We start from the raw sequence: 15,553 nt of genomic DNA, 5'->3' as shown, positions 1-15,553 counted from the left end.
TTGTACAGCGTAGAGAGCAGGCAAAGGCAGAGCGCTTGTAGTTGGTGTATCACTCGCAGAGCAGCACCCTAACTCCGATCCCAAGGCCATGGTACAGCCAGCATGTTTGCCCTGTATCCTTACTGTGGTACAGAGTCCACGTTGCAGGAGAAAGGATGTCACTTCTACTTCCTTCTACTCTGACCAGAAATGATCATTTAGAGCCCTCCTGTCTTGAGCATCACACAGATTTACAGGTTGAAGTTTGGTTTTGGTTTTTTTTTTTTTTTCACTTTTTGCATGTAAGAAGAGCTTTTTCTGCCAATTGGGACAAACTTGGTCGGAGTAGATATACCGAGGGGTAGGGTTAAGAAAATGAGGAAGATGAAGGTGCAGCACTGCTGTGCCTGGCTCGTGGCGTGCCGTTCAGTGCATTTCTGTTAAATACGAACTTGGGCTGTAGCAAGGGGAGATTCTTGACCAGGTCCTTTTTGACGGGGACCTGCTTCAGCTCCAGTAGAAAGCCAGCCTGTGTTTTAAAGCTATGCCTGGCCTGTACTTCTCATAGTCGTAGAGTCGTGGAATCACTTAGGTTGGTAAAGACCCGTAAGATCATTGAGTCCAACCGTAAACCTACCACTGCCGACTCCACCGCTAAGCCATGTCCCTAAGCGCCACGTCTACACATCTTTTAAACGCCTCCAGGCACGCTGCCTCAACCACTTGCCTGGGTGGCCTGTTCCAATGCTTGACAACCCCTTCAGTGAAGATATTTTTCCTAATATCCAAGCTAAACCTTCCCTGGTGGACATGAGGATGTTTCCTTTCGTCCTATCACTTGTTACCTGGGAAAAGAGACCCACCTCACCACAACTTCCTTTCAGGTAGTTGTAAAGAGTGGTAAGGTCTCCCCTGAGCCTCCTTTTCTCCAGGCTAAACAACCCCAGTTCCCTCAGCCGCTCCTGATATCGCAGCACTGTTGACCAAGTCAGGTGCACAAGTCTCTACAGCCACCTTTTTAAAAGTATGTTTTAAAAAATACAACCAAAGGGTGAAGTGACAACGTTAGTCAAAGCCAAATTAAATATTAGTCCTTGGACTCTTTAGTCCCTCGTTGACTTTCCAGCGCACTTACCCTCAGTTTAAGAGTGCCATACTATCTGGCAATGATACACATGCCACTGATACAACTAATGCATTATGTCTTAGAAGGAAAACATTAAGTTGTGATGAATGACAAGCATTTTAGAAAGCACTGTTCCAGCTGAAGTCAGTGGTAGTTTTGCCATTGATTTAAACATCAGATTCATTCAAGTCGTTATTTTCCACTCCTTTCCTAATCTCTGGATGAAGTCTTGATTCAAAGCAAATGCTTTGTGTGTAACTTAGGAAGAATGAACAACTAGCAGCTGACAAGTGACAGCCTGGTGGGCTGTACTAGCTGGCAATAATCGCCAGAACCAGAATAGCTCATGCGAATGAGATCCGGCATCCCCACTTCTCTTTCAGCACTGGCCTTGGCTTGCGTATCCAGCAGATGCCAGCAGAGATCTGAGCGGCCAGCCCAGCCTTTCCGCTAACGATCCAAATTAAAGCCTCCTTCTGTTAATGAGATCAACCACTCTGCCTTCAGGACTGTCGTGTCCCAAATAAAAACATTCAGAGCAAGTGCTGTGATCGACACAGTACAAGCCCTAAGCGTACCTCTCTAAAACACGGTCTCAAAGACGGATTCAGTAGTTATCCTTAAACTTGCTACTCTTTGGAAGTTTGTCATAGAGGCTGAAATGAATAATTAGGAAAGCACGTCAGAAAAGTGGCATTTTGTGCAAGGCTGGCTAATATCTGTGGTTTCACAGCTGCAAAAGTTGCAGCCCAGATGCCGGGTGAGATCAGTCCTGATGCCGGCAGGATGCTTAGTTCAGCGGCAGAGTTTCCTCTTCCCCCTCACTGCATTTGTATTTTTATATGGCGCCTCTGATTATTAATAATAAACAGGTGCACCTTTAGATCTGCTTGCAGAGCATTACACCACCACAAGGCAGTAACTCAGCTCCAGAAGGATAAATGGCCTCAGATCCTGCAGGAGTAGTAACCCAGAATGGAATCCAGGCTTGGGTGACCCAGCTGCACCGTGCTGCTTTGCTGCTCCAAGCCCTGAGCTTGCCAGGACCAGTGGCGTGAGTCCCAGTGGCTCCGCTGGGGCTGGATGTGGGAGGACAAGGTGCTACCCATACCATGGCCGACCCTCTTGCTGTTCCCAATTTGCAAAGGAGCAATGGGTTTCTAATGCCATGCCTGCTGCCTGAGCTTTGAAGCATCTGCAGTCACTCCAGCTAAAGTGCTTAGGGAAGAGCTTGGCGTTTCTGAATGTATTTTTCCTAGGAAATCACCACTGTGAGAAGCAGGAGAAAAAGTGACACGGAGAGACAGACTGTAAGTCCCTCTCAGTGGCATAAAAATGGATGAGTCACTGGGGAAATCAAAGTAGCAGAAAGCCCAGAGCACAACACCAGGGCCTGCATTAGTCTGGCTGGGGAGTGATGGATGATCTGCTCAGCTGAGATGACCCCAGGAGGCTGCGACCAAAGCCAGAGCAGATTTAGCAGGGAGGGGCTCAAAGGTGAAGGGAATGCCAGCACAGCATGATGTGTGCTGAGGGTCAGATCCTGCACTGGGTTCATTCACAGAAATCCTCTCCAGGTAGCTGTGCCAGAAGGTGGTGACAGCCTCCAGCGTTTCTGTCCTGAGGAGCTGGCAGCAATGTTCCAAGCGGCTGCTGGGCCAGGCTGGTGTGTCTGCACGCCCCATCCCTGTGGGCATTGCCGCTCCGTGCTCAGCTCCACATGCCTCAGGAGTTGGTTTTTTTTGGCTGAGCCTTAAACCCAGGCTCTTCTAGAGCAATCTGCAACAGCCACAACCGAAGAACAATCCCTGTGTTTTCTGCAGGGATCATCGTGTCAAAGCAGTCAAGCCCTGAAGCTTTGCTTGGGCTGTACTGGGTGAAACAGCACAGCAACGTGCCCACAGGCTTCTGGGGTGATCGTGAAAGATGAGCTGGATCCAGCTATGATTCAGCAGAAGAAGTAAATTCACTCTGAGAGGAGCCGTTTGTTATTTGTGCTACTTGTTGGCTTGCTGGCACCGAGCTCCTCCAGGTTTGGCTGTTTTCAAAAAGGCAAGCACTGGCAGAAGCCCAGAAAACTGATTGGGGAGCAATTTCCAAATACTTGGCACCATTAATTTTATGCATCCATTATTGTTGCCTTTATAAACTATTTCCAGCCTTCTCTCTTCCATAAATAGTCAGCTCAGAAACAAATAAAGAAGCAAGCATCTAAAAGGATTGATAAACTGAAAAAAAATGTTGGTTTTGATGTATCACTGTGAAAAGAGGATTGCACCTTTTCTCAGAGGTGTTTTTATTGTTGTCATGCTTTAGCCCCACGCAGCAACTAAAATACCACACAGTCACTCACTCACTCCTCCCTCACTGCCCCCCCGTTGGGATAGGGAGGAGAGCTGTGGAAGGAAGAAAGGCAAAACTCATGAGCTGGGATAAAAACAGTTTGACAGAACCGCAGAGGAATAGAAAACAGAGACGGAAAACAAAAGCAATAAGAGAATATACTTCAGCACATCATTTACAGTGCAAGAGCTCACAGTAGATCCTGGTGCCCAGCTCCCTTCCAAATAGCAAAACCTGCCCCTTGGCACTGTCCCTACTTTATACACTGAGCGTGAGGTCACATGGCCCTTGGGCCAATTTGGATAAACTGTCTCAGCTGTGTCCCTCAGTCACAGTGGCCACCAGCTCCAGTTCCTCTCCCAGCTCAGGTGAAAATTAACTCTGTCCTAGCCAGAACCAGGACAATTGTTGTGTGTGCACTGAAGAGTTAAAGATGTTAGCAAACGTCGGTGCTTCACACCTTGTCTGCTTTCCCTTGAGACATGGGGACCCCCTCTCCTCCTTGCCACCATAAAGAGCAGCAGAAAGTTGCAGCAGAGGTGACTTTGGGGAGGTCACTTCAGAAAATGACACTCCTCAGCTCCTGGGGTGGAGATCTGGAGTGGGAATATTCAGCGCTGCCCTTCCACATCTGGAGGAACATCCTTGTTTCTCCCAGGGGCCAGAGCAAGTCTGGCTGAAGGCAGCAGGAATCTCTCCACCTGCTTCTGCCAGCAGTGCTGATGCGCAGGCTTGAACACTTTGGTTTGTGCCTGGGGGCTTGACCAGAGGGTTTCACTGAAGTGTGGACGCTCAGAGCAGATGGAAATTGTCCCTCGGTTGGGACTGCGCATGGGGAGATGGGTTGGCTCCTGGGTGAGGCTGACAGCTAGCAGTGGGCTAGCCCAGCCCACCCCACCACCGCGGGGAAATGCTGGTGCTGCAGCTGGTGAGGAATGAAACCTGGATGGGTCCTACAAATTAAAAACCCTCAGGGTCGTAGACATGAACAGAAGCAGAAAGATAAATTCCTCTTAAATTGCTCACCCAGCAATTCCCTCACAACCATGTAAATGTAATTTGCTTACTTGACCTAGCAACGTGCTCTGAACCAATCTCAGCATCAGGGAAAAAAAAAAACCGCTCTGAGTAACCGGGTCAGTTATTTCTCCAGTGAAATCTGATGTGCAGTGGCACTTGTGCTCCTCGCTGACCTGCGCCTGTGGCTGCTGTGCTCAGTCGGATGCATTTTACAGAACATTTGGTAATATACCACCCCTGAGGTCACGTCAGGTTTTGAATACAGTGTCTGAATTGTGGATTCTTTCCAGAAAATGTAACTGAAACAGTAATTGCCCCTTGCTATTAAATTGGAAAGATTTGCCCTAGAAACTAGGTCCTGCCTGCGTGCTTCGCACGCAGATTTCACAGTTAAAAGGGTCCCAGGCAGAGGCTGGGAACTGGGTGAAACACAAGGCTGGGTCTTCCTCACCTTTCCTTCAGCCCAGGGGATGCTCTGCACAGAATTTGGCAAAGTAAAGCCGTGTGAGCATACACAAGGGCAAATTCAAGCCAGTGGAAAAGCTCCTGGTATCGTGCAGTGCTCAAAGCCCGGGGAAAGCTGTGGGCACCATCCCAGCCCAGCTTTGCTTGCGGCAGCATCCTGGAAAGCCAGAGGGATGGGTTAGGTGGCAGGAGCACAGCTACATTCATCTGTCTCGTGTCCTCCAGGCTTGCTGTCGTGGTGCCCAGGATGATCCCGGTTTAGGGAAGCTCTGCTCTCTGTGCCCAAATACACAGGGCACGTGTCCTCCCCCTCCTGCAGAGCCATGGCTGAACTGAGAGCACGGGCACGTGAGCAGAGTTGGCAATATGGGCTGGGGAAGAAAGTCATGGACAATTCAATGACCTATCTTCGCAGAGCTGCCCTGGGGACTGGGGAACCCCATGTTCACATCGCGTTCATGCAACATGAGCGCAAGGAAGGCTGGGTTTTAGCAAGGGGAGCCTGCACGAATCAGGCTCCCAACACAGACCCCGACGTCGGGATAAGTCCTGGGGGGAACTGCAGTGGAGTGGGGCACGCTACGGTTTCAAAAGCAAGGGAGGGAAGTTTGTGGCCGTCAGATGTCCCATGAAAGCATTGTGCATTAGTTTATCTTACACACGTGCATTTGTGTTGCCTGCGTGCACACACCCCAAGTGCACCAACCTGAAGCTCAGGCAGTGAAGAACATCGCAGCGAAGACACATGTTGTGACCTTTGGCTATTTGACTAGAATTATGAGGGATAGAGTTAAAATTATCCCTCCTCAACTACGTTGACGGAAATGTAAATATAAAATTTTGCATTTTGAGTTTCCACAGCCAGAGAACACTGAGCTTTTCAGACCACGGTAGAGATGTGGGAGAGGAAAGCGGAGGCAGGATTGGGTTTGTACTCGGGAGAGCTCTAAAACCACGAAGTCTGGAAAGTGCCAGCAGATGGTGGTGCTGCCTTTCCTGAGGCTCTGCTGGCTCCAGCCTTGCTCCCTGGCTCACCTGCACTCATGCATCCAGCCTGGTTTAAGGCTAAAAATAATAGAAAATGCTCAGAGGTGTCATGTTAGCTTAACGTCTCTCATCTTCCCAGAAGCACAGCTGGAAGGGCATGTTCACCCCACAGCGTAGGCTGGTACGGAAATACCCAACTGCTTTTATTGCATTTTGTTGCTACTCTGGTCTGTGAATCGAAGGACAAAGCTGTTCCTGCGGTGCTCCAGCAGTGCCAGCCCTGCAGAAGGGCCTCAGACCGAGTGATCGGGCAGTGCGAGATCATGATCTCGACAAAGGGTGATATTATCCCAAAAACATCTGCTTGAGCTGTGACATGGACACCGGCGTAGGGGATGAGCCAGGTCCAGCCACAGCGCAGGTGGGAGTAGAATGGGCAACGTCCCCGCTTTGCTTACTCATTCCTGAGGGTCTTCAGTCGGGATGTCAAAGCCTGACAGCTCCATCGGTCCCATTGCATCCTCCCTTGAGTGTAAATAAATATTTTTGGCCATGAGGTTAAAGCCTGAAGGCTGTTCTCTCCTGCTGGGGAGGAAAGAGGGTGCCCAAAATGTGCCAAGCACCCAAGAAGCTCCCACCAGCCTGGCACCCACTGCTGCCGGGGCTGCGAGCCCGGTGTATCCCCATGAAGCCACGTCTGCCCTACTTCCCAGGCTGGGTTTTGCCTGCAAGGTTGTGTCCACACCAGGTTGTCGCCCCAGCCTCTTGACTCATTTTTTCCGAGCTGGGGCGTGATGCCAAGGATAACAGGTTGAGCATGGGAGACGACACCTGACACTCCTCGCTCTGGCGAGACTCCCAGCCACCCCAGCCTTTGGCAATGGGGAAAGTCGCCGGGCTGGAGTGGAGAAGAGCTGAGGCTGGCTCAGCAGGTTTGGTGCCACCAACCTGGGTGGCCCCATGGGGAAATTCCTCCAGCAGTACCATGCCTGGCAGCTCCCCTGGCACCGGCGGGTCTTGGCAGTTTTGTCCCATCCAAGACACTCTCCTCATGGGTTTAACTGGAGGGAGCAGCTAGGATTTGGGGCACAGAAGCCCTTTTTCAGGTGAAAACCCTGGTGGACATGAGCTCCTGGTGACACGGCCTCACACAGCAAAGCCGTGCCGATCCAGTCCCCTTTCCTCTGGGTTGACAAAGGTATCTCAAATTTAGGTTCTCAAGCCATAGACACTGCTGTTTCAGCCCTAAAGAAGGGTTTGTGGGCTGGGAAGCTTACACATTACTAGGCTTTTTTTGATGGATAAAAAGCTATGCTGTACCTTTCCTCACATCTCCCACTGCCACCCAGTTCCCATCCTGGGAACTGTCCTGCATCACACAGTGACATGGCCCAGGAAACCTGCAATCTGCCATCAACTGGAATTTCAGGTCCTCGTCGGGTTGTAGGGTTTGGCTGGTTTGTTCACATCCATTTATGGATGCACCCAGATAGGGAGGTGTGTGGGAAAGGCAATGGTGAGCGTGAAGAGGTCAGGAGGGGTTTGGGCTACCGCCACAAAAACATCTCTGGTGTGTCTAGATAGGCTTGCTGGAGGGACACTGGCCAGCCCAGCCAGCACCGGCTCGGCTCCGTCAGCTGGAGAAAGGGAGATGATCTGATCCTGTGACGCAAAACTGGCGGCTGCCTCAATGCAGGCTCCTAAAAAAGCCAGTCACCAAGGGGGGAACAGGCATTGGCAACAGCGCAGCGGGGAGAAATGGCCAGGGCTGCTAACTGGGAGGCGTTTCAGAGCCCACAGGCCACGAAGATGCTGCGAGCCAGGAGGGCGGAAAAGCCCCCGACTGCCTAAAACCCAGCGCACACGAAAGCGGTGAGGTGGGGTTATTAGCCAACCCCAGCAGTGACCGTAAATACACCCCAAAAATAGGAGGGAATTTTCTTCAACCTCTGTCTCAATCCCCAAATATCCCTTTTTCTTTTTTTTTTTTTCCCCCAGTGACCCTGGGGAGATGCTGCTGATTTGAAAAATAACTCGCGGTGCTGTCACGTACACTCACCGAAATCGTTTTTCTTTATTGCATATTGCCATCTTAGAAAATGTACAGTCTCAGAACATTACACAGCATTGCCCGCTAGCGAAGACTACGCACATCCTTGCACCTAACAGACTACCTTGGTCACTACGAAGCTAATAAGGTCCAAGACATATACTTCAGTTTACAAATTTTTTTTTTTTCTTTCCTTTTTGGCATTATTAAAAAAAAAAATCATCTTTAAAATACACACCCAAGAGAAAAGAGTGGCTACTTACACCAGCACCAATCTAAAAGTAGTTTTCGACAATGGCACACGGAATTACCTGCACACAGCCTTTGTATTTATTTATAGAGATAGAACTTTTTCTTTTTTCTTTTGAAAGAAAACAAAGAAATGGCAAACTCAGCCCGATAACGAGGCTGGCGTAAAACAATAATAAAAGAAAAAACAAAAGGGGTTTGGAAGGGCAAGAGGAAACCTGTCAGGAAAGGTCCTGATGTGGCACTGGGGTCGCGGAGGCAGGAGCCGGGGTGGGTGCTGTCGACTGAGTCTCGCACCGAGCGACCCCGGGAGGCGATCGCCCGTTCCAACTCCCACCGCCGTTCAAATTAAACACGTGTGACCAACCATTCCTTAAACCATGAGAGGCCAGACTTTTTTTTTTTTAAACCTTCTTTTTTCTTCTTTTTTTTTTTATATATTTTAAATTCCCCCCCCAAAGTCCATTCCCTCAATTGTATCAGCCCCATTTTTTTTCAGCCATAAATAAAAAATATAAATAGAGGCACTTTAGTTAAGGAATAGTATTATCATTACCTTTTGTCTTTATTTCCCCCTCCTTCTTAAAGCAAAGTGCTTAACTCCACCTTTGAACATAATCTGCAGGTTTTGCAGCTGCTTGGATGCGAGGTGCTGAACTATTTTTTGCGCTTACCTGCTTTATTACTGCTTTAAATGCTACTTAGAAAGGTTTTTTTTTTCTTCTTCTTCTTCTTAATCTACAGTGCGTCAAAAGTTGCAATGAAGAGAACAAAACGGTAAAACCACAGCTCTTGACAACTCTGGTTAGAGAGAGATTTCACAGCTTTCACTCAGCACGCAGACCCCGTGGCCTTCAGGTGCTTAGAACCTTTTTTTTTTTTAACACAAATTAGTTTTAAACAGCACTTTTGCTATACAGTACATATAGTCAACTGACATCCCATAACCCCACCAGTAATACCGATTATCTGACAAAAAAAAACCCCAACCTTATTTCAAATAGTGTTCATATCTAGTGCAACAGGGACAAACTCATCTCTCCACAGGAAAAAGAACAAACAAACAAACAAAAAAAGGATCATAAAAGTATTGGTGGTATAAAAAGGTTTTTTTCCGTTTTTCTTAAAAAACACACCACAAATAAATAAAAGTAAAAAGTAACAGTCCTCTATATACTTAGCATAATTTAAGAATAGAAATGTTAATATGTTAATGGTGGTTACTTTTTATTCTCCAATTCTTAATTTTCTAAACCTTTAAATTATTACTCCCTGAGAGCTTTGAATTATTTTTATTATTATTTTTTTTTTGTCTTTTTTTTTGGACTGACGTTTGACAGGTAGTTCTGCTTACAAATTTGCAATCACAACGAACAGCAAACCAGTCGAAAAAGGACCTGGCTAAGAGACGAGTGATTCTTGGCATCGCTGCTTCTGTGTGTCCGATAAAGAAAAGAGAAAAGAAGACGGGTGAAAGCCGGCGGGTTTCGCACCAGCCCCTTCGTACATCAGAGACCTTTGGTCCTGACCCACCTTTACAGAGGATACAGTTTGTCCCATTGAACAGAAAGCAAGAACAAAAATTACAACGCAAGAGTTTATGCTCTTCGTCTCCTCCGAGAACCGACCTTTCCCACCACCTTGGGCCAGAAAACGTTATAAAAGTATAAATACGTCTGTGTGGCGTTAGAGCGATAAGCACTTTGGGGTAAAGTTTTTCCTTTAGTGAGCTGGCGGTAAGAGGAAAAGAAAAGAGCGTTTCCGAAGGACAACGGGAAGAGCATCGCTGGGAGCGCCTGTGGCGCCGAGCTCGGGAACCAGCGCGAAAGCACAGATGTGCGAGTTTTTTTGAATAATCATGACAACGAGAAAAAAAAAAACAAAACAAACAACACATTAAAGTTCAGTCAGCTTTGTTTTTTTCTTTTCCTCTTTAAACTGCTCGGCTTGTGCGCGAGGCGTCCCCCGCAAACGGCCCGGGGGGGGTCCCAGCAGGAGAGCGGCGGGGAGCGGCTTCCCATTGTCTTTGGGGACCACAGGGACCGCCGGCGTCTCTGGGTTGAGTCCTCTCTTGCTCCGCGGACACGGCATTGTGCTTGTGCATGGGGAGAACTACTTTTCGGAGGGGGTCGGAGGGGAGGAGATGGCTCTGATACCCATCAAGTTGGGCTGCCCACACACCTCCATCCGCACCCCCGACCCGACTATATACACAGTATATACACACACACACACTCGCCCGCGGGGAGAAAGAACGTGCCACTGTTTCGCTTTGAATCGCAAGGCAGTATAATGGGAATTAAAAAAAACTCCCTAGCCACTTCAAAAAGACTAACCCACGTTTCTTTGTTGGGTTTCGTTGTCGTTTGTTTTTCAGAAGTTGAGCTTGGTGACGGGCCTCTCGCGGCCGCTGTCGGCCAGCTGGTTGGCGATGCGCTTGCGGTTCCGCTTCAGTTTGGAGAGGTCCTTGTCGAACACTTCACCCGAGCGCAGAGCGGAGACGAGGTCGTCAAACTCGCCGCCTTCCTCCCCGCTCTCCTTCGCCTTCCTCGCCTTGCGCTCCCGCTCCCGCTGCTCCTTCAGCTATGTGCCATGGCGAGGGGGGAAAGGAGACATCTCACTCACATGCAGGTGGTTATGGAGGTGCCCAACACATGTGTAGTGACCCCCAAAGTCATGAAACAAGAGCTGTTTCCCACCCCAGTGCTCAGCACGCAAGAGCTGGTCAGGGTTATTGATGTAACCCATGGGCTGAGGTCCACAGCCCCATGGCTGCTGCTGGTGGGTCACAGCAGCCCACAGGCAGCACCAGCTCTGCTGCAGGTTTTGCTCCAAGATCTCACCAACTAAAGGTTGTTAATTAAACAACCAACAGTGAAAATCAGTGGGTCTAAGAGCACAGAAGCTCCTTGTCCAGTCTTCAGTGCTCCCCATACCACCATGGCCACCACGGGGACAGCACAGCACAGCTGCCATCCCCAGGTGCCCTGAGGGTGCTGCCGGACACTCCGATGCCTGCTCACCTGTGCCTCCATGCGTGCTCGGCGCTCCTCCTCCTCCTTCCTCCTCCTCATGTTCTCGTTCTCCTGCTTGGCCTCGGTCACAGCTTGAAGGAACTGGTCGAAGATGCCGAAGAACTCGTCAGGCTGCATTTTGTCTGTGTCTTCTCCAAAGTGCTTCACAGCCTTGGAAAACTGGGAGAGAGAAGACAGGGGTTCATCAGTCTCGGAGATACCCACTGCACTGACAAAACCCGCCATGGGAAGGAGCGGAGGGGAGGGAGAGAAACACTTCCAGTGGCCATGGTGGAAAGCAGGGCTTTGCTTCATCAAGCCTTGGCTTAAATATGAAATAAACAATCTGAAGTTTTACCCACTGTCCTGCAAGAGCCGTCCTGGATCGCTCTGAGCCCCCTCTCCCCTTCTCGCTTCTGGCTTTGCCAAGCCTCCCCCTGCCCCAGCTCAACTTCATTAACTACGCAGCAGTAAAAACAAGGAAGCGAAATATTGTGGGACCGAAGATCGAAGACATAAAACTAATTGTAAACACGGCAGGGGAAGGGAAACTCGCACTTTTAAGTTTTTCTTTGAAGTATTTTTGGGGTATTATTTATCATTGCCACATGCTCTGCTATTGAAACCAAATGTGTTGGTGAAACTTCTAAAAGACACTTCTGTCCAGGCTCAGGCACAGCCCTGGGTACGGAAATAGGGAGTTTTCCGGCCTTTCGTGCTGTTTGCACACCATTAATGTAAGGGAGTCGAATGAGGCCGTAGCAAAGGTTAGGACAGGACATCCACGATCTGCCGACACGTCCTGGTCCGCAAGGAGCCCACGAGTCGTCCTTGGGACTGACATTCTTTGTTCTCACTTCCAGTTTGAAGGAGACTCTTTGTGCACAGCAAGTTTGTTAAAATTGTGATGGCGCATTCTGGAGATAAGCATGCTTAAAAGAAAAGAAAAACAAAATCAAAGCACAAACAGATTTATTAGTTGCTTTGATTTTGCTGAGTAGACTGAGAGGAACATTTTTAAAGCCTGGCTGTATGATTTAGCTCTATTTGCAGGGGTGCCCCAAGCTCTTCAAAAGACATTTAGGGCATTTTTATTTCTTTGTTTACGTAAGAGACTTAGCACTTCAACATGCAGGCAGGAATCTGAGAGGTGCCACTATATAAGTCAAAATAAATGAGATTGTTGTTGTTGATTTTCATCAAGTTATTAAATTTTCTGCCATGTTACAGGAAATTCTGGTGGGGGCAGAAAGGCTGAAAACGTTATCCTCGCAGGATATAAAGTTTATAAAACAATGATGCTTCTGCTTTCCTAAGAGAAAGCAGTAACACAGTTTGAATCTGCACGTGTGTTTAAAAAGCAAAGAGCCAGCGCACTCTGCACAGCCTGTCCTATCCAATAACCACGGAACAGCTGCACATTACGTAGAGTGGACCTCGATGGGTGCTAGGAACCATGACCAAACCTTCTCCTCCAGAACCAGCCAAGTCAGCAGAAAATGCCACAGTTTGCAGAGCATTTGTCACCATCTCCACAGTCCTAACGGACCGCAGAGATCTGCCAGGGTACCATCAACAGTTAAAAGGGTGGCCTGGGTTAGCCATGGCCTCAGGAAGGTAATGGTCAACCATAACCTCCAGGCATGGGTGGATGGTGTGAAGGACAGTGCCAACTGGATATTGGTACAAGCAGGGGGAAGGAGGTAGTGTCATTTGGTAACTTATATTTTTGAGACGGAGAGGTAGCACATGTAGTGGGACAAGGATGGGACCTCTAAACCAGCCTGTGCTGGACTATCCCTCTGCCACTTCAACCAAGATGAAGGCCAGGCCAGAGAGGAGATACTGGAGGAAATGGCAACCAGCTGTGTGTCCCTTTGCTGAACGAGGGGAAGCAAAAGGTGCTCTGGAATCACAGATGTCAGTGAATAGCAACCCTTTGCTGTGATTTAAACCAGCCTGGTAGGGAGAAAAGGACAAGATGGCAAGAGGTTGGTGGCAAAGCAGCCACCAAGGCATTACTCTGGGGAAGGCAAACCTTTTAAGTAGCTTCTCTAACCAGGTCTGAAGTCGGTCTCAATTCACGTCACTGAGCTCCTCTCCCTCTTCTCTGGAGAGAAGAGCTGGGCAGGTCTCAGATCAAAGTTACGCATCGGATGTTACTTTGCCACTATAAGAAGTGAGGTCACTCAGGCAGCCTGGGTTGTCTCTGATATCAATTTCTGGGTGATCTCATGTCCAGCCTGAAGATCTGGTTGCATTTTTTCCTCCTCTTCTATCAGCACCAGACAGAACAGCCTGCTTTCTTGCCACCTTCAGCCTTCACTGGCCAAGATGCCCCAGCTGCCACACTCCTAACTCTAAAGCCACCAAAACGGATATTTCCATTTTAAGACATGGAAAGCAAAGTGGGCCCTCTAGGCTTGAGTGAAAGCTCTTCACCAAAACTCAGATCCTCACAAATTACCTATCGTCTCCTCCCCTGATGGACACAACTCTCCCATGGCCAGCCCCTACCTTGCACTTCCAAAAGAAAGATAGGTCTCTCATGGATTTCACAGCACATCTTGCATCCCAGAAGCAGTCTGTTGGCCTGACTTGCAATCCCCTGGCATGTTGGGTTGTGAAGCAAGAAAAAGGCCTTGGAGGGGGACAGATAGGGATGTACCCACTCCAAACAAACCATGAAGAGCAGCCCAACAGCTTTCTCATGTCAGGGTCTCAGCAGGACACTCGCATTATCTTGTTGACATCTCTTTGAGATGTTAACACACAGCATGTGATCTGGGAAGGCCAGGACCATCCTGCCCCTGTTGGCTGGAGGAAAGGCTTAAAATGCTGCCCGGATCTCAAGGATGTTGGTGACCTTACCAGCTCTTTCGCTTCCATCAGAAGATCTTCGACATCCGAGAAGCTGAAGCTGGCTAATGTGATGAACTGGCTGACGACAGAGACAAACTTGTCGCCTGTTTGCTGAATCTGAGACTTCTGGAAGTCCAGCTCCTTTGGGGAAAGAAAAATGCAAATCTGGTCAGGCCTTGGCTGAAGAGGGACACAAATACCACTGGTAGTGCCATTGAGTGTGCGCCTGCATCCGTGGCATGGGTACTGGCGGCACCACCACTATTGCAATATGCTTTTAAGCCTGCAGTACGTTTTTAAGGCCAACTCCTACAGGAGAGATCGTGGAAGTAGTTTAATTTAGCAAGACACTGAGTCCTTCGGAACACCTCCACCATTTCATCACCACTCCAGCTGAGCTGTAGAAGCGTTCCCCAGCCTGAGCCCCAGCCCTCTGAGGTTTTACAGCCAAAGGGAGACCCCTCGGCACATCACAGGTCCTCCACGGGCATCATCACTAGACTCACTCAGCCTCCCTTGGCGTTATTAGATAGAAACCATGCACGTGCCTAACCACACACAGTAACTGCGGTGCCAGAACGGCCCTAAGAGGACAGTTGCACGTGCAGGGCAGGAAGGAAAGACAAATGGATCTCCAGGATTTCAGATAAAAGCAGCTTCGCTGGGAGCTCCCTCGCTTGCCTCCCTAAGGAGGGATGTCGCGGCGCGCGGAGCCAGGCTGGACTATATTTGGTTTAAATAATACTTACGTTCTCCACCGCTCTCAGGCCGCTCCTCAGAGTGTTTATTTCTTTCTCCAGCTCGGTCATGCTGTTGGAAATGGCAGGATGTTAATTTTCAGCCTTCCCCAGCAAATTCTACAGCTCTCTGACCGACTCAGCTGTATTTTTGCACGGAGAAGTCCCCAGCACTGCACACATTGCCTTCTGTTTGCGCAGCAGCGCGTCTCGAGCAGTAAATCATGCTGACAGCCTCTAAGCGAGGACGGCCACTCATCTCAAAGTGTCTGCACTTGCTGGTTTTAAAGCAAAGCATTTTTCTGTATTTTTAATCAAGGGGATTGTGCAGGCTTAGCAAACTCAGCAGCTTCCAGGCCAGAGGAGAGCTCAGCAGAGGGCTTTGCTGAGCACAGATTTCTCTTCCGCTCTCGAGGGCCGGCAGAAGATGTGCTGGATGTCCCAGCGCACAGCAGACGGCTTTTCAGGGCGCTGTGGTGAGGTGGATGCCACGCAAAGCATCCTTCCTAGCTGTGAGGCTTTCACAAAGGGAGACAACCCAAATATAGAGAAATAAAAATAAATCATCATGTCTGGCGCTGACTTTGTTTACATAAGGCTCAAGCCCTTGATGAGCTTCGAGTTCAAGTGCTTACGGGTTTCTAGTACCATATCTGAGGGGAAGCTTTCTCACAAAGACTCGATGACCACAGGCTTGACGGCTTTCCAGGGGTGTCTGTCC

General features: G+C 49.0%; 1 protein-coding gene across 2 annotated transcripts in view; it reads right to left on the bottom strand.

Annotated features, from left to right (window-relative positions):
- Positions 1–7,970: 7,970 nt before the first annotated feature.
- DAAM1 (dishevelled associated activator of morphogenesis 1) overlaps positions 7,971–15,553 on the bottom strand; it is a 95,760-nt gene continuing 88,177 nt past the window's right edge. For both annotated transcript variants that reach the window (XM_086748305.1, XM_086748306.1), the window contains 4 exons: positions 14,845–14,905; positions 14,105–14,236; positions 11,243–11,413; positions 7,971–10,802 (listed from right to left, as the gene is read on the bottom strand). In XM_086748305.1, coding sequence (XP_086604431.1) covers positions 10,593–10,802; positions 11,243–11,413; positions 14,105–14,236; positions 14,845–14,905 — 574 coding nt within the window. In that variant the 3' untranslated portion in view covers positions 7,971–10,592. The remainder of the gene's footprint in view (positions 10,803–11,242; positions 11,414–14,104; positions 14,237–14,844; positions 14,906–15,553) is intronic.

This window comes from Chlamydotis macqueenii, chromosome 5 (genome assembly GCF_036417535.1).
Source record: "Chlamydotis macqueenii isolate bChlMac1 chromosome 5, bChlMac1.mat, whole genome shotgun sequence".
Classification (NCBI taxonomy): Eukaryota; Metazoa; Chordata; class Aves; order Otidiformes; family Otididae; genus Chlamydotis; species Chlamydotis macqueenii.
The sequence above is the reverse complement of the archived record's forward strand: the minus strand, read 5'-3'. Positions and strand labels throughout refer to the sequence as shown.